The sequence below is a fragment of the Phodopus roborovskii genome, unplaced genomic scaffold (genome assembly GCF_943737965.1).
Source record: "Phodopus roborovskii unplaced genomic scaffold, PHOROB, whole genome shotgun sequence".
Taxonomy (NCBI): Eukaryota; Metazoa; Chordata; class Mammalia; order Rodentia; family Cricetidae; genus Phodopus; species Phodopus roborovskii.
The window spans coordinates 30439299-30464199 of record NW_026126447.1 but is presented as its reverse complement, the minus strand read 5'-3'; the positions used below and the strand labels follow the sequence as shown (position 1 = coordinate 30464199).

The 24901-nt window shown below is 40.8% G+C and overlaps 1 protein-coding gene and 1 pseudogene across 1 annotated transcript in view; both read right to left on the bottom strand.

Annotated features, from left to right (window-relative positions):
* The window catches only part of Patj (PATJ crumbs cell polarity complex component), a 292270-nt gene that overhangs the window by 192643 nt on the left and 74726 nt on the right, over positions 1-24901 (bottom strand). The window contains exons 18-21 of the mRNA XM_051188206.1: positions 24392-24505; positions 21746-22153; positions 12892-13015; positions 3818-3992 (exon numbers count right to left, since the gene is read on the bottom strand). Coding sequence (XP_051044163.1) covers positions 3818-3992; positions 12892-13015; positions 21746-22153; positions 24392-24505 — 821 coding nt within the window. The remainder of the gene's footprint in view (positions 1-3817; positions 3993-12891; positions 13016-21745; positions 22154-24391; positions 24506-24901) is intronic.
* LOC127224964 (40S ribosomal protein S3a-like) lies at positions 4741-5546 on the bottom strand (annotated as a pseudogene).

The following is a 24901-nucleotide window of genomic DNA, read 5'->3' as shown; positions in this document are numbered from 1 at the left end:
AAGCAAAGACCACACAAAATGATGCTAAGTAGAGTGTTCCAGAGCTCAGGATCCACTACTTGACTTATATAGCCAAAGCAACAGTGGACTGAGCCCTTCTACAATTATCAATCAAGGAAAGGCCCCATAGGAATGTCCACAGGTCAATGTCATTCAACCATGTTTCCCTCTTCTTTGGTGACTCTAAGTTTGTGATAAGTTGACAATCAACACTACTAGTTCTCACAACTTCACAGAGGGGAGGAGGCAAGACAGTGTCTATCACATTTAAAAAAAAATGGTTTTCTTTGATAATGATGTAACACTGGGATTCTCCAGTTGGAAAAGACTCACTAAATTGTCACTGCCTATTATCATTCTTTGAGGAGTTGGTATACACATACTATAATCAGATTATTTCATAGAGAACAATGTCTGAATCTTCCTGTAACTCGCCAAAATGACAAATAGGAGGGGAAAGAGGAGGGGCACTTGCTACCTGTTTTCTCAGCCTCTTAGGAAGCATGGAGTTGCTCCTTTGGCCACGTATACGCGATATTGTAGGCATCAAGGGAATGGGCACTGTTCAAAAAGGAATGCCCCACAAGTGTTACCCTGGCAAGACAGGAAGAGTCTACAATGTCACGCAGCATGCTGCAGGCATCATTGTAAACAAGCAAGTTAAGGGCAAGATTCTCGCCAAGAGGATTAATGTGCGGGATTGAGCACATCAAGCACTCTAAGAGCAGGGACAGCTTCCTGAAGCGGGTGAAGAGAATGACCAGAAGACAAAAGGAAACCAAGGAGCAGGGCACCTGGGTTCAGCTCAAGTGTCAGCCTGCTCCACCCAGACAAGCACACTTTGTGAGGACAAACAGGAAGGAGCCTGAGCTGCTGGAGCCCATCCCATATTAATTCATGACCTAATGTACAAAAAGAAAATAAAGAGCTGGACTGTAAAAAACAAAAAAGAAAGAAAGAAAACAACGTCTGAAACTTGTTAAGGTTATGCAAACTGAATAGTAAGTTTCAGAATGTCAGAAAGGATATACAAATGAACAAATAAAGTCACTTTACCATGACTGTATATAACATTTAATCTGAATTAGACTCCAACAGAGCAAGTCAAATACTTTTATTGTACATACTGATATGTAAATTTGCACAAATACACTTAAAACATCAAGGAAATTCTAATTTCTCTGATTGTTTCATTACTATTTTCTAGTTACCATATACAGTAGTGGATTTCCTGGTGACACTGTCACACATGACATTATACTTTGCTCTTATTTACCTCCCTGTCACCCTCCTTAGCATCCTCTTAGTGGTCCTATATACATACACAAACAGCTTTTCCAACAGTGTTCACCTCACTTACACTTTTAATCCTGTTCTGGATCCCTCCTCTTCACTTTGGACCTCTACCTCCCGTCCCAGTCACCCTATTAGTTTGATCTCTCTCTCTCTCTCTCTCTCTCTCTCTCTCTCTCTCTCTATCTATCTATCTATCTATCTATCTGTCACATGCACAACACAAGGAAATGTAGACAAACACACCAATCTAAACCTAAGTGCCATGTGAGAGAGAAAACACGCAATACTCATCTTTTTGAGTCTAGCTTATTTCACTTCGTACAAAACCTCCAGTGCATCTATTTTCCTGCAAGTGTCACAACTTTATTCTTTACAGCTGAACAAAATCTCTTGTGTGTTTGTGTCACATTTCCCTTACCAGTCTGCTCTTGTTGGACACTTAGGCTAGCTCTGTAACTTAGCTGCCAGAAATAGTACAGCAATGAACATGGACGTGCAAATGTCTCTGATTCAGAACATAAGACATATTCACGAGATGCAACATACTGTAGTTCTGATTTTATTTTTTCAGGAACCTCCACACTGATTTCCAAAGTTGCTGGACCAGAGTAAATACCCACCACAGAGTACAAGGGTTCTTCTTTTCCCACATTCTCACTAGAATTTTGGTATTCTTCTTCATGACAGATGTGCTGACTGGATGAGACAGACTTTCAATGTAATTTTACTCTGTAATTTCCTCATGGTGAAGAATACTGAAGAACATATTTTCAAGTGCTTATTGAACAGCCTATGTATTCCACTGAGAAATATGTATTCCATCTATTAGAATTTTTGGAGTTCTTTATAGACTCGAGAATCCTGTAGGACAAGGAGTTGGCAAAGCTATCCTCCCAACCAGTAGCTGCCTCTTCCCTCTGCTGAATGCTTCATTTTCTATGAAGATTTTTAATTTCATGCATTATTATTTGTGAATTCTTAGGGTGCTTACTTGAGGAGGAAAATTAGAGTAGTAGAGTGCATCTTCCCTGGGTGAGACTGGGAAAATTAAGCACATGTCCACTCCTTTCTGTGCAAAAGAAATGGGCTTGACCTGTGTTTAGATCTCTTCCATTTCTTTAGTTAACAAATTCCAGTTTAGAGTAAACCCTCCACTTCTAACAGATTCAACTATCAACACTAAGTACAAGGCAAAGTAAAACAACCAAAGGTGCTTCACCGACACCTAATTAGACCACGTAAAACATGTTCTCAACCCTTCAATCTAGGAAAAGTAACTATTGCTGACTTATTCCTATGCTCCCCGCTGCATGCTGACCTGCACCTGCATTTATATATTTATATGTACATATCATCATATATAATAAAATACAAATGTGTGTGTGTGTGTGCGCGTGTGCCCATGCAGATGCCCTCCTTGCCTTGAATTATCTGTGCAATATGCATTTTACTAGCCTCTTTCCATGGCCAAGAGTCTCAACATTACCCGTTCCTGCCATGTTCAACTTCTGACCTTTCCATTCCATTCTCAACTGACTGTATAATTTGTACTTAGCACCACAATACAGACAAAGCTGCTCTGTGCTTATGGAACTCCATGAAAACGTTTCTCTTGGCCTTATCTTTGGCCTTTTTGTAGCAGGGACCCTGGTTTCCCATTCATTAATTTCCTTACCATTTCTTTCATCCCCTACCTCTCCTTTCCCTCAAAATCCAGGCCTAGAGCATCATGTGGGGCTCACATTCTTCTCACTGCTTGAGTTTCCTAGGATGGTCCTTCTGAGATCTTCATCTATACTTGACCATGTTCTCAATGACATGTCAGAATACACATTAATCCCAGGTTGATATATCCAATGGATTCCATTCACTTTGTGGATTTAGGGATATTTCAATCCTCAACATGTCCCCAAATAACCTGACAATTTTTGTGCTAAGCTGTGTGTAGGCCTTTATCTTGTCAAAGAATTAATGTCCCATTTTCTAGCTTCCTACTCCAGAACCATGAGTCTTATAAACTGTCATTTGTCACGACTCCCTACAGATTCTCTGATGCTTAAGTCTACACATCCCTTCACTTGCTGGCCTGTTAACAGAAACTCTGAACATCCCATTCTCTAAGCAAATACTGTATGAAATCCATTTTGTGAATAAAAATACAAAATTCTGTTTGTGACCCAATTTCAAATACTATGCGAACTTTTAATAGTAATTGTCTAATACAGATTTAGTCATAATATCCCTCTGTATTTTCTAAATGTTACTCTAAAATTTCATATTATTTTAGAAAGAAAAGCCAAACCAGAAACCAGCTACAGGGTTAGGGAACACAGGGGAGGGTCTTCAGGGTGGGCAATGAAAATAAAGGACAAAGTCACATATGTAAAAAAATGACAGGATGAAACATATTACTTTATAAGGCCACTTAATAATAATAAATAGTAAATACACTACACTGTATAAAACAGCAGTTTTTTTAAAGGAAGAAGAAAAATGAACATGTAGAGGAAGGACACCATACCATGCAGCACTGGTATATCTTGAAGACACCATTCCCATGTGTGATGAAGGCTTGGAGACTGCCCGGGCGCTGGGCAGTCGGTACAAAGGCAAATCTTCTTGCTCTCTTCTTTGGGCAACAGCTGGAAGATCAACAAGCACGCCAGGACCTTCGGTATCACTGGGAATCATCATACCTGCAGAATACAGAGGATGGGAAATCAACACACAGTAATTCAACACATTGTTTAGGATGCCCACTATAGGTATGACCCTTCCATCTAGGAGATGCATGACATTAAAGTACTTAAGTGTAAGCCTTAATGCCAGATGGCAGAAATCACCCCTGAAAAATGAGGCAAGGAAGGGGATGGGGCTACACAGAGGAAGTAACTTTTCCAGTGTGTCCTCACTTTATCTTTATCATTACTTTATCAAAGAACTTCCTTATGTTTTCTAATTATATTTCAAAGCCTTCCTTTCTCACCCTAGACTATTCTGGTTATGAGTACCCAGGCATTTATTTATTTAAACAAGATGACCCCATGGGGGAAAAAAAAAAAAAAAAAAAAAAAAACAAAGTAAGAATTCTTACAACTGGAAAGGCCTGGTTTAGAAATTTCAGAATTCTTTTTTATCTGTTGACTTGTTGTATTTTACAGATAATTGAAAGAAATAAAAGGCATTACTAACTATATTTTATAAAGGGCAAAATTCAGGTTAAGGAGTTGCTAATCATTAGATTGTGAATGTTTGTGCAAGGAGGGTACATACATGCCATAGTGCATGAATAGGTCAAAAGACAACCCTTAGGACTTGGCTTTCCTAGGTCACTGGGCTTTGCAGTGTGTTTACTATTAGCCATCTGCTGGTCCAATTTTGTATATCTGGCCACTAAAGTATACAAATTGCCATAATTTAAATTTTATCTTTTTTTTCCACTATTAAAAATCTAGATTTTAAACAGATTCTTGAACTGGTGGTTCATATCCATCAACTCGTTCAACTTTAACACATGTCTCATCACCAGTAGTTTTTCCAGAACTACCACCTTCACCATGGAGCTCCATGAGTTTTCCCAATTCAAACTGGGTTTCTTCAGCATTTTTACTTTTCTAACGCAAACGTCATGAAGAAGATAAATGGACTGGCAAGCCTTTCCTATGTCTTTCCCAATGCTATCTAGAATCAATTTATTAACCACCTCCTTCAAGTCATTTGTCCGCAATTCTTGGTTCGTGACTTCTATCATCTTCTTGCGGATCTGGTGGACCTGCTGGTTCTGTGCATAGGAGGTCTTGCGTATCTGGTTGTTGCATTTTTAGTGAAACTAACATAAAACAGATGGATCAAATAACCATTAGTTGTCTTGACATCAACATGTGCTTTAATCACGCTCTGCCACTTTTTGACCATGGAACACATTTTGTCCCGGGTAAGATTCATGCCATAGAAGTTAGTCAGACAGTTTTTGCCCTGAACATCTTCAGTAATTAGCTTGAATTATCTGAATGCAACATCATCATTCTGTAGATCATCAAGGCTCACTTCAAATACACAACCCTTGAGGCCATCAAATGCAGGTTGGTTACTTGAGTTCTTGTGACTAGTGTTTTCCCAACGTTCCTAATATTGAAAAATGGCTGGAGCTTTCACATCATACCAATCTTTCTTCGAAATGGATCAACCACTTTCTTCTTGGCTCCATTCTTGCTGCCTTTCATCAGATGCTTGTTCTTGCCGATCCCCATGATGCTGCTGAGAGAGCCAAAGGGGCTCTGAATTCAAGAACTTACTCAAGCTGGGCAGGGAGCCAACTTTTATCTTTTTTAGGCCAAGTCTCTATTGTTATTTTAATTCACTTATGTGGGGGGGGGTACACACGAGTGTGCACTGATGTGTGCATGTGTGCACACTTGGGAAGGCAGAACAAGAACTGGGCTGTCTTCTTCTAACACTTCCAGCCTGACTATCTTGTGACGGGGCTCTCACAGAATGAGAAGCTCACCACTTCATGCCCAGGTTTTTATACAGATGTTGGAGATTTTAACTCAGGTTCTTGTGCTTGCAAAGCAGGCTTTATCTCCCAGTGGGTCCCCAGTCCCTATTCTTATTTTTTGTTTCCCTCTCTGACTCACAAAGAACTGTCGGCCTCTACCTCCTAGGTGCCGGGATTAAACGTATGGGCCACCATGCCGGGAAAAAATTCTTTTTTTAAGTTATGTGTATGCCCACAAAGGCTAGAAGATGACATCAGAATTCCTGGAGCTAGAGGTACAGGCAATTTATAACCCATTTGTGGTGGGTGCTGGAAGCCAAAGTCTGGCCCTTGTAAGAGCAGTAAGCACTCTCAGCCACTTATCCAACCTTAATTATTATTCTTAATTTTTAAAATGGTGTGTGTGTGTGTGTGTGTGTGTGTGTGTGTGTGTGTGCGTGCGTGCGTGGTGTGTGTGTGTGTGTGTGTGTGTGTGTGTGTGTGTGTGTGTGTGTGTGTGTGTACACATGTGGTAGTCAGAGGACTTTTAGGAGTGGGTTCTCTACTCCATCTTGTGGAAGGTCTTAATGTTCCTGTTGCTGCATGAGCTTCCAGGCAATTCTCCTTTCTCTGCCTCCCACCTCAGCATAGGAATACTGGGACTACAAAGGCATGCCAATACATCAGGTGTTTTACTTGAGCTTTGACTTAAACTCAGGTTTTCGAGATTAAATAGCAAGTGCTTTCACCCAATTAACCATCTTGCTGCTGTGTGCAAGTGTCCCTCCTTTATTATTACCTACATGGTTTATTTTGAAAATGTATTTGTGTGTGTGCAGCTTGTGTGCGTGTCCATGTGTGTGGATGCACTGTGTGTTCCTGTGTGGAGGCCAGAGGTTGATGCTGTATTTTTCTTCGTCACTCTCTACCTTACTTACACAGGCTGGGTCTCTTTCCGAACCTAGTGCTCTCTGCTACGGTGAGCTACTCTTGTGCAGACTTCTGAGGATTCACTGTCTCTTTCCTAGCACTGGAATTAAAAGGGGCTGTCACACCTACCTGGTTTTGGCTAGACTCTGAGGATAAGAACCTTGATCTGCACATTGGTACAGCAAGCACTTTATCTGGGAACCATCTCCCCAACCCCAGTCTCTTATCCATACCTTTGGTTTCTATTGAGAAGGGCTCATAACCTTAAGGCACATTGATAAGGGAAAGAGTAATAGCTTTGGACTCCAGCTGGAGGCAGACTCCGTATGCAGGTTGGGATGCAGCTCCGTTAGTAGAATGGCTGCTTGGCAAGCACGAAGCCCTGGCTTTGATCCCTTGCACCACTTGAACCAGCTGTGGAGTGCATACCAACAATCCTAGCACTCAGGAATGAAGGCAAGAGGATGGGGAGTTCACGCTATAGTTTGAGGTCACCTGGGCTACTTTCCAGAAAGCAGAGTAATTACAGACTGAAAAACAGCATGGTTGAAGAGCTGACTATGAACAGTTCTGTGTAGAGTCAAGCAGGCAACGGGAAACCTAGCAAGGTCCAGCTGTGGAGAACTTTGCTATCCAGGGAGGAACGTGACTTGCTGTGCCAGGAGCTTTCCTTCAGACCAGCGGGGCCACAGCCTCACAGACCCACGAACCACAAATTGAAACAATTTCCCCCATGACATCCTTCTCTGAGATTTGTATTCTTGAAGAAAATGTGAAATACTATAAATTATGAGGTGTTAGCTGAAAGCTCACAAATATGTAAGGAGATGGAATGCTACTTTATAGGGTTGCATAACGATAATGCAGCATTTATTAAAGCAATATGAAACATGACACAGGTTTTCATCAAGATTATTAGTAGGGGCCAAGGCTCAGTGGGATGTTGCTTGCCACCAAGACTGACAACCTCAGTTCAACCCCTGGAACCTGTGTGACATGATAGAAAGAAAGTACAACTTCTGACTCGTCATAAGCAAGCATGAGTGGGCACATACACAGATGTGAAAAGGAATTTGTTAAAGTTATGTGTACACTTGTTTTCTCAAAGTATTTCTTTCGGAAGTCAAGTAAGATGTACTTTTTACAAAGACTTAATGTGTTTTATTCACCATTGTATATAAAATGTGAGGAGGAGTTATAAGTGGTTGAGACCTTACAGGCAGTTGTGGTTTTCAAACATTCCCTCACACGTGCAACATCTTCTACTTGCCAGAAACTGATGAGAATCAAGTGCACAAAACCAACCAAGTTCCTACTGCACTGAGCTAGCATCCTAGTGGTGAGAGATGGAATGAGCACCTGGACTGATGCTCAGAAACCTTACCTTCTAGGAGAGAAAAGCAAGCAATTCGAGGTACAGAAAGATACGGTGATTTTAGACATGAATGTAGCCAGGAACCAGGTGAGTGGTAGGGACAATCTTCAAGGCTACGTGTGTGCAAGGCACAGGAGAGACAGCATGAGGAAGCAGCTTGATTTGAAAAGGGTGGAACTCAGCTATCATTTTGATTTGCCACCAAAACTAAAAGCACTGCTGCTCAGCAACATGTCAAATAGAAAGACAGGAGCCAGAAGTAGGAGAGCTTTGAAGCCAAAATATAGCTTAAAAAGTTCTGCAGCTGAAGCTCCCCCTGTGGCTGCAGTTGACCTGTCACCGGCCTGCCTGGCCTGCCTGCTCATCTCTCCCTTGTGGGCCCTGCTATCCTCACTTTGATGCAGACCTCCTAATAGACAACAGGAAACCTATGGCAATCCTCTCTCCCATCCTGAACTAGGCTGTTAGGGTGAGGGTCCAAATATTTTCCCATTCTTCTCCATGTTTCTGCTGGTCACAGCCTAGTCTCCAGGCAGGCTATGCCAGTGATTTCCCACTGTGCCTGTGCCTCAGCATCCTGATTTTCTTGTATTTAATGGAGACCTCTATTCCAGACTCTGGACTGTTTTGCATGTCTGCTCTGGAATCCAACATAGGAACCTTTCCTTTGTTGGGGAATGTTACTTTAAGATGTGTGACTTTTGTTGATTTGCATTTGTTTAACTCTGCGAAGCTGGGATTCTTTGCCTGTCTAAAACACCTGATCATCCTAATAAAGAGCTGAATGGTCAGCAGCAAGGCAGGAGCAAGGCGAGGTGGGGCTGGCAGGCAGAGAGGATAACTAGAATGAGGGACAAGGAAGAGAGGAGCAAGGGGAGAACAAGCAGAGGAGGACATCAGGGGCCAGCCACTCACGGAATAAAGAAAAATAACATATACGGAAATAAGAAAGATAACAGCTGAGAAGGAAAAGGCAGATGGGATAACTTAAATAAAGCTGGCAAGAAACAAGCCAACCTAAGGCTGGGCATTCATAACTAAGAATAAGCATGTGTGAATTTATTTGGGAGCTGGGTGATGGGCCCTTCAAAAAACAAAACAAACAAAAAACGAGTAAAAACATCCACAATACCCCTCCAGATTCCTGAAATGTGTAAGACAGTCCAGAATGCCACCCGTATTCTCTTTGAGTTTGCTCAATAAAAGAATAACAAGGCAGACTGAGGAGGCTTTGGCCCACTAAGAGGCCTGCACCCACATTAACTACCATCAGTGTATTCATCACTAGAGTACATCTAGGGCCCCACTCTACACTCTCAGCCAGTCTGTCCTCAGCAAGAACATGAGGCGTTTTCCACCAATGCCTGCCTTGATTCTGTGTCTTTATCATGTCTAAAGACTTCACTCCCCGGAAAGCCAGAACTAACCTGAGTCACAGTCTCTGCATGGTCTTTTCCTAGGAACACCACCCACACCTTACTTTCACTACCTTCCTAGTAAACGACCACTCCCATTGCTTTTGATCTTGTCCAAAGACTCTAGAAGACAGGTCTAATGAAGTGTCAGGGCAGCAGAGATGGGGTGGATAGCATTATCACGCTCAGCTGCCTTCCCATCCCCAGACACCTTCAGTGCCCTCTCTGCTGGAAGCTCATATAGGGGTGTCTGGCAGCTGAAGGTGTTGCCTCTGCACCTCAGCTCAATGGGTGGAAAAGCAGAGATGGAGCAGGACCCAGGCAGTAGCTGTAAGTGCAGCAGACTTTCAACTTGCCAAGCAATTTCCCCAGCAGTCACTGCTCTGCTGTGCAAGTTCATGCAGGTTAGTTACAACTTCTTATGCCTGCTGCACAGACCCTCTGCCCACTGCCACCTCTCTGGCCCTTTGTCAGCACAAAAATGCCTATTTCTCACCTCTCACAGTGTCTGTCACATATTTTATGAGGTATTCACCATGTGCTCACAGACCCTACCAGCCCATAAAACAAATCATGTCCCGGAGCCCTACACAGTTGCCAGGCAATACCTGTAATGGTCACAAAGGTTATAAAAACAGGGAGGTTAAAAAAGGCCCCGGGAAGTTAATGCGTATAGAAGAGGAATGGTGAAAAATTTCCAATCCCTTATACTTAGTGAGGTGCAAGAACAGAATGGCTTTCAGAAAAAGCAAGAAGAGCTTGAGCAGAGAAAATGGGCAGTTGCGTAACTCAGCAATAAAACCAAACTGATGCACTGAACAACCACACCCAAGCAGCATGTTGCCTTCTCACTTGACAAATACTACTTCTGTGCACACTGTGGTAACAGCCAGTGACAAGCCTTTCCTCTCAGGAGCTCAGCTTACAGGAAGAGACTGGTCTGAAAATGGGCACACACAACAGAAATCCCTGTGGAGTGGGCAGCAAGATGGAAATGCAGTTGTTTCTTTCCTGGCATCTTGGCACATTGATCCATGACTTGGAATTCATCTTCTTGTCTTTCATTATGAATCATGTTCATTGACAAGTTTGCTTTCACACTTCATGGAGAACGTGGGTATGTTAGCCAATTTGTTGGTATGTCTTTTGCTGCTGTTTATGTTGGTGTGGAAACCATTATGGGCTCTGCTATTACTGAGTCACATCTGAAGCGGAAAGTCACTATTTCTTGTTAACCACAGGATCATGAATAGCCCATTACACATAGGTTATCAATAAATACTTGTTCTATAAATCTAAGAAGGTTTGTTATTGATGGAGTGGACAGTGAACTACAGATTTGAACGGGGTTCCAAGACTCTCAGATCTAATCTGACTTTACAAGTGAGGAAAGAGGGATGTGGAGAAGCCATGAGCAGATCACCAGATTGGACAGAGGAGCCTGTATCCAAATAGAGCCAGTTGTTTGCTGAGCAAAGCTCTCAGAGAAAAAGGCAAATAAGAATGGGATCAGCTCAGTATACATGCAGCTGGTACCAGCCCACACCAATATCTTCTTAGGCAGCATGATGAGCACCAATCTAGTCATGCCTGTCACTGCACACTCAGATGAATGTGCTTATGAATGGTTTGTGAATGAGGAAAAGTCCAAGATACATAACTTTAGCAACAATCCCCAAATGATATTGTCAAGAATAACTACCTAGGGCCTTGCAAAGTTGAATAGTATTCCCCCAACTACTCTCCAAGAATCTATAATAATTTACAGGAGATGAAATGTCATTTTCTTTAGCAATGTAGCACCAACATTGTTGTCCATGCTCCTATAAATAATGGCCCACCCATGTTTCTGTAAGAAACCCTAATGAATCTCAATGGGTCACTGGGGAAATAAACGTCATGAAAGCAGAAAGGGGCCATTGGGAAAGAGGAAGAGGGTCAATATGAGCAAGTGGGACAGGAGAGCAATGTAGGTGAATGGCTAAAATACATTATACATGTATTTGAAAATATAATACAACCCAGTATGAATACTTAATATGCAGTAGTACAAACCAAGACTACCATTAAATTGTATAGATTCTTTAAGAAATGAAGACCCCAAACCTATGGGGGAAAGTTTGTTTTCATGCACAGTCATGCAGAAGTATAGTTGGAGGACTGGATCTAATGGTAATTAACTAGATAGGATTGGAAGGAAGGAAGAGAGGAAGGGAAGGATAATATGGCTCCAAGCAGTGCCAAGACACTACTGCCATAACATAGCAGCAGTGACAGGGCCAGTGTGGTCTATTCATTCTTGTCATACACCAAGAACAAATAATTACTCATTAATCAAAGATGCATGGAAATGGGGTGAACTTTGAGAAGTAGATTTCCTATAGGTTAGGGAAGATAAAAGCTCTATTTTCCTCCCAGAGTCTGAACAGATGCACACAGTCATCTAATCATCGGATTCTATAGGGACTGCCTGCAATGGTCACTCACTGGCTAACCAGCACCATCACTGCACTGGGTTCTGTGACCACCATCAGTGATCCATTCTGGAGATGCCACTGAATACACTTGGAACCTCACACCACACTGTCACCCCATTCTGAAGTGCCCCCCCACGTGTCCGATATGTGAATCATCATCGCAGAGGGCTCCTCCCCAAGAAAAGTGTAACAGTGAAAGACAGCAGAGAATCCTGAACAGCTCTGAGTCCTGGGGTGAGGACAGAACAGTCTCACCCACAATCTCAACAGTATAACAACAGCCAGGATTTCACTGCTGGATCAATTAAAAAAAATCTTTTAAGGTCGAGGCTTCAAAAGTATATGAAAGTGGCTATTCTGGGGTGGCGAAGAGGTATAATACTTTAGAACTTTTTTAATGGAACCTAAGTTATTAATGTACTAGAGTCAACCATAGTTTATGGCGAAGAAAATGCTTCATAAATGTTTAAAATATGCACCTCTTTATCAATATTTAACAGCCCCATCCCATGAGCTAGCAATTCCACTTAATGGCATTGGAGACTTTAATATATATTAGTAGAGACACAACTCATGTAAGGGAGTAGCCTCCCTTCCAGTCTGTGCTGTGACGCAAAGCAGAGTGAAGCAGAGAATATGCAGCCTTCTCAATACACAGAATTTGAAAGCTAAAGTCAAAATCTCAGCCAAAAGAGACAGTTTTTTTCTTTTTTGTTGTTTTTTTTTTTAAATCGTAATGAGGACATGGAAGGGACTGGAAGGAGAAAAAGGAAGGGGGAAAGGATGTAATTATCTTTTAATTTCAAATAACTAAAAACAGCATGAAGACTAAATGTGACAGTATAATACACTGTATATACAGCAAAGCACAAGGACTGCAAATCATCTAACGTGTGTGTTTTAGAAACGACGCCCACAAACCTAAATCCAGGCTGTTGTTTGTCAGTGAATGAAGATGTTGCATGTCATCAAATCTGCTGTGCTGACCATTAACTTCAGAGGAAGGCAGGGGTGGTCGGGAATCAAGGCCAAACGTTTCTTTCATCTTAAAAGGAAGAAAACCAGAAATTCAGCATGATAAAAAACAATGAAAACACTATGCTGTTCAAACCAGACAACAATAATGGAAAACTGAGGCTGCAAGTTGTTGCACATAACACCCCCCCCCAAGGGGTTATTCTGTCATGAGTTGCAATGAGTGCTACATGAACCCAGATGGGAACACCTGGCTATTTAGGAAGAGTTTCTAAGTATTAACAAACGGATATAAATGAGCATATTCGAGAGAAGACAAACGACCTGGCCATCAATCAAGTCAATTGGTGATACACAGCATCTTAGATGTTCTTCTGACACGATGATGCCATTGCTCTCTCTCTTTGTTCTGCTTCCCTGGTACTCTTGTTTCATTTGGTTGCTGTACTCGTTGTCCATTTTCTAGACAGGGTCACGGTGAACAGCCCAGGCTAGCCTTGAACACTCTCTCTCTCTCTCTCTCTCTCTCTCTCTCTCTCTCTCTCTCTCTCTCTCTCTCTCTCTCTGGCTTCCAGCAGCTAGATTATGTGCACATAATCTAGCCAGATGCCTGTCATGTGGATTGCCCCAAAATAGAATTTACCCGTTGACAAGCACTGCTGATGACTTAGACCCCTTTCCTCCTGTCTTCCCTTTATGAACATACCTTTTACGATTTTATTTTGTTTGTTTTTCAAAACAGGGTTTCTCTATTGCTTTGGAGCCATCCTGGAACTAGCTCTGTAGACCAGCCTCTGCCTCCCGAGTGCTGGGGGCAAAGGCCTGTGCCACCAATGCCAGGTTAGTTTTTGTTTTTGTTTGTTTGTTTAAGTTAATACTATGTTGGAATGGTGAAACACTTGTGCCTTTCCAAAGTCTTATGTTAAATCAAACTGTTCAAGGATTTACATAGTGAAATACAGACTTTAAACTGAAGGCAACTGCAACACAGCAGGTACAGAAGGATCGCTTTGACCTTCCAGCTGTTTCTTATGAGAAGACAGAATTGAAATCCCTTTGTGAAAGGCTTCCTTCCTGAAGGAAAAGAGAAAGCAACATCTTCCTCTTCAAGCACAACTGGAAACCTTACACTTCTCCCTAACACTAAGTCACATTTCCACAACTTTTATTTCTTGGCTATTCCATATCTGAGTAACTGACTTGATAGCTTCTTTGGATCCTCCCTTATGGGGCTCCCATGCTATATGAACTTATGAAGTAAATATGCATGTTCTTCTCTTGTTGATCTATCTTAATGCAATTTAATTTTAGGGCTCTGCAGGGATAGAAACTGGATTTGTCTGCCTCCACAGCTCCCAAGAAGAGGTGGGAGGAGGCAGGCCTCCATCGAGGTAATCAGGTCATAAACGCCAAGGAATTATGAAAGAAATCAGTGTCTTGAAAGAAAAAGGCCCAATGAGAGATTTCTAAATAACCCCTTATAGAAAATTTCACTTATGAACTCTAAATTGAACCCTTCCCAAGCATCGAAGCTATTGACACCCGGGCCTTAGACCTTAGACCTCTTGGCCTCCAAAGGGTAATACATAAATTTCTGATGTTAATAAGCCACCCAGTTCATTATAGCAGCTCACACTCATAGATACAGAACACAAATTGTCATAAATTTCTGTGAGCATGAATTAAAGTTTATGCTCACCATAAGTATATTTAACTAATTTAAGAGAATAGAATTTTTTAAAAAAAGTATTTGGTTTTACTTTTTGCATTCAGAGTCCAGCTCAATAAGCCTGGCTAGCCTCAATTTGTGGTCCTCCTGCATCCAACTCCTGACTGCTGGAATTATAAACATGTACCATCATGAAGAGTACTACCGGTTTTTATTCTTGGAGATTTTGATGGTTCAAAATAAAAATGGGAAGTTTAAATTTTCCACTTTCTATAGAATTATAATAGTCAGAGTTCAGTGACAGAGAAGACAGGCTGATGAACGGCTAGGCTAATTCCTGCCAGCTTTCTCAAACAAAACAAATCACCATCACAGAGAAGAACATAATATCAGCTACCCAGTGGAGCTGGCAATGCACCACAAAACTCAAATATTACATGAGAAGTATGGTGTGACTAGCTATCAGACTGTACTAAAAGCAGTCATAACTTCTCAGAGAAGGGAAAGGAGGAGATAGAAGGCAGTACTTAAAAACGAAAACATTTTGCTGTATTTTTGGCTGATTGGGATATTTCATATTGCCAGTGGCAGTGCTGTTAATAGTAACTGGAAAGCAAGAAAAAAATCACCCCAAATCTGGATTTCGGTAAAGCAGACTTGAATTTTATTATTTTTATTTTATGTGTTTGGGTGTTTGCCCGCATGCTTATTTGTGCCCCTTATTGCCTGCCTGGTAGGTACTATAGAAGAGCAATCACTGAACTGTCTCTCTCCAGCCCTCAGTAAAGCAAATCTAAATGGTTGGATATTCAGAAAATTGAATTTCGGTTATTTTTTATAAATAAAGAAAAAATGAATATATTGTCAGTCTGGTACAAAATCCTGAAGCCAAACAAAAACCAACAACCCACAAACAAAAAAAAAACAAGATGTTTAAAATATGGGCAGCCAGTTGCAATGTAAGGACATATTAGGTCAATGAGCACATAAAAAGATGCTTAACGTTACTAATCACTAATTAACGAAAATTGAATAGAAGTCATAATAAGGTATGTGTGGTGCTGTGTGTCTGTAATCTCAGCTCTATATTCTAATACTCAAAGAAGTCTAAGGCAAGAGAATCTAGAACTCATAGCCAGCCAGAGTGCTTTTTAAACCTGAAATCACATAAAGGAATATTTTGAGTACATGTGGTGACAGTCTGAAGACTGTGAAACTTTAAGAAGGCAGGGCCTGGCTCACAGCAACTGGCCAGTAGGGAGGAGCCTCCGAGGGCTCCAGTCACCTCTGGTTTCAGCCTGTACTTCCTGTTACCTGTTCACACTACCACTGAACAAGCCTGACCCACACATTCCTGCTAACAGGAACTGTTCACACCATTGTGCCTACCCTGCAATGCTATAGTAAACGGGTAGAAATAACTACAAAACCATGACCCAAAGCAACCCTCTCTCCTTTAGGTTTTTTGTTGGTGTCCATCCTCTCCTTTCCCAACAATAAGGCTACTAACTAACCTACTGGGTTACTGGCAAGATGGCATCTCAAATCACACAGTAGGACACACTTGCTATTTACAAACACAAAATTTAAAGACTCAGGCAAACCAGCATTAACAAGGGTGTTAACAAGGGTGTGGAAAGGCAGGACACTGAACATTCCATGGTACAATGTTCAGACAAAAACTAACCGTGACCATCTGATGACATCAACTTGAGATCACAACCAGAGAATATGGAATTCAGAACCATGCTTGCCCTAAGGTCCTTATCAAGGTCTTTTTTTTTTTTTTTTTTTTTTTTTTCCTATTGGATTTATAAGACAGGGTCTAACACTGCACTAATTTCAAATTTACTATCCAGCAAACGTTGATTCTGAACTCGGGATCCTCCTTTCTCCACCTCCCAAATGATGGGATTACAAGCACCTGGCTCATACATCCCATGTCCCACCATGATCAGCTATTCCCAAGGGTCACTCCCATCCACACCATGCTTACATGCCACAAAACAAGCAGATTTCATTTACAATGTTTAGCATTTGTTAGCTCTGCAATAACCCAGACAGGGCACTTCCGACAGAATACTGACCTCATACGCATTTCCACTAATAAGCTGGACTAACTCCTGCTTTAGGACTTCAAGACCAGGAACTTCAAATTCAATACTGTAATAGTAATTTCTCTCTTAAAACCCTGCCTTAGAGTCCTGAAAATGCTTACTGACCACTGTGACCTGGGCACTCCCACAGTGCTGCTGTCATTCCCAAATAAACCCCCAGGATCCTTTGCAATTGCCAATTATGATCTGGGCTGGCACCGTAAGAGAACTGAAAACAAGACTTGAACAGGTATTTATACACCAATATTTTTAGCAACATTATCCAAGAACAGTAAAGGTGGAGGACTGGAGACATGGCTCTGTTGAGAGCTAGACTGATCAACCTGGGCTTTCCTTGAGGCCCATGTATAGAGAAGAAAGTTCCTTCTCTAAAACCATGAATATGATTGACAAAGCTGGTAATGGCCTGAGGTCAGCGCCTTGGGGGCAGTAAGATTTCATATCTCAAGAACGCAATCAACCTACCATATTTGGCTCTGATTATCAGTCCCAAAATTTCCGTGTGCTCAATGTATAATGCACTTGAGATACACTGTGTTCCCTTGTGCAACATTGTTTAATTAGCTTCCTGCTTAGTCCCATTGTATGGCAGACTGCTTTCTCTGTCCCTTTTCTCCACTAGAAATGTTATATACCATGCCATAGTTAGTAATAAACTAGTTTGGCCTAAGATACAGCTTGTACAAGACCTCCAAGTCCTAGATTTTCTCATCTTCGCTTCTATCATTATCTTCTGTTCCCATGGTCCTTTCTTTCAGGACCCGGTCACTGGGGAACAATCTGCTGGTCCCAGTCATGGCTTGGTAGCTCAAAGCACTCACAGCCCTTATAGTGGACCGGGGTTCAGTACCCAACATGTACATGGAAAGCCAAAATGTGGTACACATGAGAAGATTCTCTGAAACTATAAGATGCTACAAAGATGACTTTAAGGTAATATCACCTTATTTTGAAGACCAAAAAAAAAAAAAAAAAAAAAAAGCCCTTCTTAGAACTTTCTTCAAGTGACCAAAAGCAGCAGCTGTCCAATGACATTTGCCTATGAGCTCAGCACCTGAGAACCAGAGGCAAGTTGATTTCAAGGCTGATGACACAAGACCCTGCCTCAAAAAATGGAAAGGTGTGTCAGGGGAGGGGTGAGGGCAAGAAGCCACTTGTGGAAAACAAGCTGTCACATGTCAAGGCAGCTGGGCCTACTCCCAGAAACAACAGTAGGCCTAATATGCACACATGGACACCTGAAGATGGCAGCACCCCTGACACCCAAAAAAATAAACACCGCCACATCTCAGGATTGCCCCCTAAAAGTTCATTTGGGTTTCCTACACGAACCTATTTGTTCTACCCACACAAACCTTTTCTCATCCGCTGCTAATGTCTTCTCTCACTTTAAATGATACTCTCCTCGGTCTGAGCGGAAAGGGACAGAAGAAAAGATTTCCCATTGAGACATACAGGGTGAATTATTCCGTCTTAATGAGGATGTCTGACATACACTGCAATGTGAATGGACCTTGAAGAGCTTATGCTAAGTTAAATAAGTCAGACACATAAGGATAATCTTCACAACTTCCTTTCCATGAAGTAGTCAGTTCTTAAAACACGAGACAGAATTTCAGTGAGTGCCAGGGAACACCGGGTAAGGGGAGGGTGCTTCTTGTTCCCTGGTCTCCCTGTTTCTGTGTAGGAAGATAGGGTTCTACAGTGAACAGACGGTGGCCACACAACAGTGTGACTATATTTAATGCCACCAAACTATATGCCCAAAAAGTGTCTAATACAGAAAATTTCATGGTTCACCTTTTAACTAAGAATATGTGGGTGGTGAAGGATGGACATTTGAGCTTCTCGTGTATTATTTGTATATCACAAATACAACCTTACAAAGACAGAAGCAGCAATGTCCCTGGACACTCCAGAGGGCAGTCCTAAATAGGTGCTGGGAACGACATGCTCATAAGTCATCTGAATACAGTTTTAAATCATCTCACGGATTATAATATATAGGTTAAACACCTTAGCTTAATCTTAAATCTGAAATTTGTAAGTAACAACATTACACAGGTAGAAAATTACATTAAGTGACTTCATATGACAGAATATAGGCCACTAAAAATACTATATAAAGTATTTTATTCTTATGTGAAGTATTTATAAATTTCAGGCTATACAAGTACAAATGAGACAAACAAATTCTGGTTTTGGACTTAGTTCTCACGCCTATCATACTTCATTGCATAATGCTAATATGGTACCAAACATTTCGGATCAGGGACGTTCAATCCAAACTAGATCATGGGTTTCATGATTAAGTTATGTTTCCTGAGGCCCATCAGTACTGAGAAGCAAACAAAGACCCAAGCCCACCCCACCATCACTGAATAAGGGAATTAATGTCAAGTAAGAAGGTGTAATAATTTGAAAAAAATCAAGTGATAGCTTTTCAGACTATATTAGAGCTGAAACAACCTTCATTAATATATCCTATAACATTAAATCATATAATTCAATGTGAGAAGAAGAAAGATTTAATATCTTGCATATTTTGAAATACAAATGGTTAAATGTAAATACTATGAACACATATTTGGCTATTTTAATCTGAAGCCGTAACAGTCTATGTGTGAAAACGGACCAGTTCTTCAGGCAGAATTTTATTTGGAAGTCTAAGTTACTCTTTCTACATAAGAAAGTATTCATAACAAGCAAGCATGACTGAATTAGTGAGGCACACAAAACGGGAGTCAGGCACTGTGCTGGTTTCAATGAGGCCAGCCAATGGCTGGGATGGTTGAATATTCGATCCCTTTTTGGTAGGTTAGGACATAATGACCTTGCAGGGGGAGAGCTCTGAGGTTTCAAAGCCTGGTGCCACTCCCAGTGCACTCTCTCTCGAAGTCTAAGATCTAAGCCCTCAGCTCTCCCGGCAGATGGGCCTGGGCTGAGACGAAGACCAAGCCAACAAGCAGTTAGGTATTTCTGCTTCAGTTCTTGCTTGCGTTCCCGCCTTGACTTCATCAATGATGGACAGTGACCTGGAAGTACAAGCTGAAACAAACCTTTCCTGTCCTAGACTGATTTCAGTCAGTGTGTTTTATCACAGCATCCAAAAGCAAACTAACAAGTACAAATAAAAGAACTGCTGTATCTCAAACAAGATAAAAATGAAGATGATGTACTTGGGAAAGTGTTGAATGATCTGAAAGGGATTGATGTGAACAGAGATACAGACATTAAATATACACTGAAATAATTTAAATGATATTAATATTTATATTAATATTAAAGATTATTAAATATTATTATTTATATTAATACCATCAATTTATATTAATATTATTATATAATATTAGATATAATATATAATTATATAATGTTATATAAATACAATATAATATATAATATAAATTTACATTAATATTATAATATTATTAAATGATATTAACTAAAGGCACATATATACAAAAATTATCATGATACAACTTTAAAATATGAATGTTTGACTAGATGTAGTGAGTAAACATTCTGACTTATATTTCACCTCTCATCTTAAAAGTTTAAGTAGCAAACTGGAAACTGGACCAGTATTTAAAATTGTCTTTTATTTAGATGAATAAAACTTTTCTTTTATGGGAAACAGCAGTCACACATGTGTGCACATGTTCAGTAGTCTGATTGTAGTATGCTTATGTAAGTGAATATTCAGTGTGAAACTGAGCACTTAGGATGCAGGGAAGGGCTGGCAAAGAATGAAAGCCATTGTCACTGGAGTACACCAGGCAATTCAGTGTCACTACTTCCCATAGCCAAGATCATTTACAAATTGAAAACATCTGTTCCTTGGTAGGCTGCCCAGAACCCTCTGCTGGGGGGAATCTTGAGGCTTCATCAACACAGCTTGGAGAGCACCTTGCCCAGCAGAGGAACCCAGAGGATTTGCAGGAGTGAAAGAGACGAAATGTCCAAGGATGGCAAGGGAGAAGGCACAACCTCCACTTGCTTTGCTCATCACACAGAAAGGGATCAGACTGAGCTCAGGGAACAGGGGCCTATGTGTGAGCACAACACCAGCACACCTTCAAAAGATACCCTTTATCTAGGGCAGTCAAGGTGGCTCAGTTGTTAAGAGCACTTGCTGATCTTGCAGAAGATCCTGGTTTGATTCCCAGAGTCAACATGAGACCTCACAAGAATCTGTAACTCCAGTTCCAGGGGATCTGACATCCTGTCCTAGTCTCTCCAGGTACCATTCATGGACATGGTACACATACACACATGCAGGAAAAATACCTATACACATAATAAAACTAAAACTAAACTTAAATAAAGTAAATAAATATACACCAACCATAATAACTCTCTTTTCGTTTGTCTGAAAATTAATTCAGACCAGGAAATACATTTAAAAAATAAAAACATTAAAAAATTCAACAGGCAACTAATTAAGTATAATTTTATTTAAAAATCAAGTTTACTGGTAGTTTAATACTAAGGATAAACCTATTAAACGGTAATGCTGCCAAGTTGTAAACAGGCACAGTCTCAAATCTGAACATAATTCTCTGATTTCCACTACTGATGCACCACATATGAACAGGGAGATAATAAAAAAAAACATACTTTGTGTTAATTTTGCCTGGATTTACCCTGACAAATATACTATACAAGAAACGCATAGCCACGTTCCCCTAAGGGAATTTAAAAGAAAATCTTAATGACTAAAAGAAGTCTTTATTGAACTTAGAAATTAGAAATGTCATACACACACACACACACACACACACACACACACACAGAGCATACGGGAAACCACTCAACCAGGAAGGTAACCACAGCTCACAGATGTAATAGGAAAAGGATGACCGCATGTCCACAGCTACACTGCTGGCAGTGGATCTTGTAAGCCATCCTAACTGGGAAAAGCCCATTTCGTTTCTGCTTTCTCTGTGGAAGTAACATGAGTGAGGGAGGGCCAGAGCGGGGAGGAGACAGGGGCTGTGTAGGAAAGCCATACCATGTCTGAGGTGCTGTAGCTATACTGTTGCCTCTCCTGGGAATATGCACTCCTCATGGAATCTGCATCATGACACTCGGGTGCTTCCCCTCCTGAGAGGTTAGCAGGCAGCCACTGTGTGCCAACCTGGCGTTCCTGCCTGGAAGGTGCATGTGTGGCCTCCTGAATGTGTGGTGGTGGTGGGTGTAACTCCATGGCCCGGAGGTGATCTTGATAGACTTCATATTCCTCATCAACAAGCATCTCTCTTTCCTCGCCCCCTCCCTCCAGTGGAGGGCTCAGAAATTCATGCATTTCCCAGGCTTCTGAGCTGGTATCCATTTCTTTTTGTTGGAACTGTAAAGACTTTCCCAGATCTAGAAATGGTTCATCCACAAGTTCTTCAAGATATGGCTCGTCTCTAAATCCCTGCAAATAAAAGTTTTTAAAAAATGTTAAGCTCCACTTGTCTTAAAACTGCATTATACACCTCAACCCAAAAAAGGGCAGTACACAACAGCTTCAGTCAATGCATGATCAGAGTCAACTGCTCCTTGCATCACCAAACAAGAAGAAGCCACAGCTCATTTTACACAGTCCAGAACTCGGGCATGGAGTAAAGAAGGAGAAGCCCCTACTTGCCTGACAATTCTCTACCACCAGGAGGGATTAGTTAAAACACTGCATCAATATGCAACTCGTACCTAACATAAAATGTAGTTTGTAAGGTCAAAATCACTTCATACTTAAGACAGCAAAGACTGAAAAGTTCAGTGTGGTCAAGTATGAGTAACTCAAAAGAAGTCAACACTATCTGAATGTTCAAAACACATTCTCTTTTATTTATTTATTTTTTTTAAGGACTGAGGATTGAACCTAAGGCCTTGCACATGGTAGGCAACATTCTACTACTGAGCTATACCTCTAGCCCTTAAAAAACCAACCAAACAAAAAAACCTCATAATTAAAGACATAGCTATATGCCTCAAGTACTTTGTATAATTTGCTTTTACTAAGTCATGACATTGAGAATATGATAAAGAGGAATGAATGCAGCATGGTTTTTGCTGAGCCTCTGACCTAACTCTGGGAAGCCTGTGCCTGCTGAGCACAAAGGCCATATCCCCTGAAGATCCACACTCCTCCCTACTGTGAGCCCCACCCATTAAGCACTACCTAGTGTAAATTCCAACAATCAAGATGCCCCTCTGCTTTCTCTTTAAGCCTGCTTTCTCAGGCTTCACACTGAAACAGTGAACCAATACTGTAACCTGATTTAAAACAGAGGATACATTTGAAAATACTACAATTATAAAATTTTAACACAAAGTGTCTAAACATTTAAAAGTGTGATGGACATTGTGGGAATGCTTATCAGCCTGAGACACTGCATATATATCAGGAATGTTACTAAACATCTGTTAACAGGTAAAATGAAGAATACAGTAGACTTTGGGAATAGAAGGGGAAGCTCAACATATACTGTCTATGACTACAGTATCAAAGGGGTTTGAGTAGATAATCTTTGGAAAGTATTCAATTATAAAACTATATGTTTAGCTCCATTTTCTATAGCATTTTACATGGATGTCTGTTTTCCATTATGTATTCCATTGCAAATTTTAGGTTTATATTAGTGCTTTAAAATGTTTATTCTTCCAGCATAAGACAGAACTAGACTCCCTTAATATAAGTGACAATGGTGTGACTGGGACAATATATAAGGCCACTGGCAGTGGGTTCAAGATCTAAATTCTAATGCACAAACTGACTTAGTGTAGCTCATTCTATAGAGAGATACCTTGCCCAGCCTAGACATGGGTGTGGGGGGTGGACAGATGCCTTGGTCCTGCCTCAACAAGATGATGGGACAGACTCAATAGACTTCCTATCTGAGGCCTTACCCTCTCCATGGGAGGGTGAGGGGTAGATGGGAGGAGAGGGGTAGTGGAGGGGGTGTGAGAAAAGGAGGGAAGGGAACTGCAATTGGATCTAAAAAATAAGTTAATGAAAAAAAAAAAACTCAAAAAAATGTTTGTTCTTTTATGCATATTTTTACATTTATTTATTAATTTGGGGGTGGAGGAAGATATATGCCCTACAAGATATATGGAGATCAAAGATAACTTATGGGAGTCAGCTTTATCCTTCCACGTTGTAGGCTCCAGAACTGAACTCAGGGCCATAACTGAGCCATTCTGCTAACCACAGTGTTGGTTTTTTGAAAATGTTTTACATCTTATATCATTTAAAGGAACAATGTAAGACTAAATAAAAAAAATTAAAAAAATTAATTAATGAGAGGGAAGCTGGGGCTTGAGAAATGGCTCAGCAGTTAAGAGCAGTGGCTGCTTTTCTAGAGATTCTGAGTTCAATTCCCACCAACCACATGGTGGCTCACAACCATCTGTAATGGGATCTGTTGCCCTCTTCTGGTGTGCCTGAAGACAGGTCACTCATACATAAAATAAAAAAAATACATATTTAAAAAAAAAGAGAGGGGAAGCTGACAGGACATACCTGTGATGGCAGAGGTGTGAAGGGAGTTAATTAATTTGTAACTGTTAATCTGAGTGAGTGGGGACAAGTATACGTTTTTATTGTAACTTTAACTTACAACAACAACAACAACAAAATCATCAAATAGCAAGTAATTCTACCAAATACCTTAGGTGCCTCGAGGATTAAAGATGATTGTATGTCATGAACAGTTTCTGAAGGTTCACTGCTGTCTTCATTGTTCTTTGAATGTAAAATAAAACTTTCTTCCTTCTCATCTTCCTGAAAATAAAAACCAATTTATGATCAAGAAAATCCTTCAGTTTCAACTCCTCTTATTCCGATAGTTCTCACCAGTGCAATCATTCAATAAAATCCATACAAATGTGAACAAAGCAAACTTTCACCCACACAGAAATGAACCTTAGGCCAAAATGGATCAACTCTTAAGTATTCTTTAAGAAAAACCAGTCACCCAGGAAAAGGCCTTGCAGATATAGCTAGGATGTGATCTCTGCACCAAACACAGGCTTAGGAGCTTTAACACTAATGTGTTAGTTATTATCAGGCACTCTAAAAAGAGGTCACCTTACTGATGAGGAAAGGGCTCCATTAGCACTAGTCACTCAATGGTTACATGTCCAGAATCTGACTCCAGAGCCCAGGTTCTCAGTCACC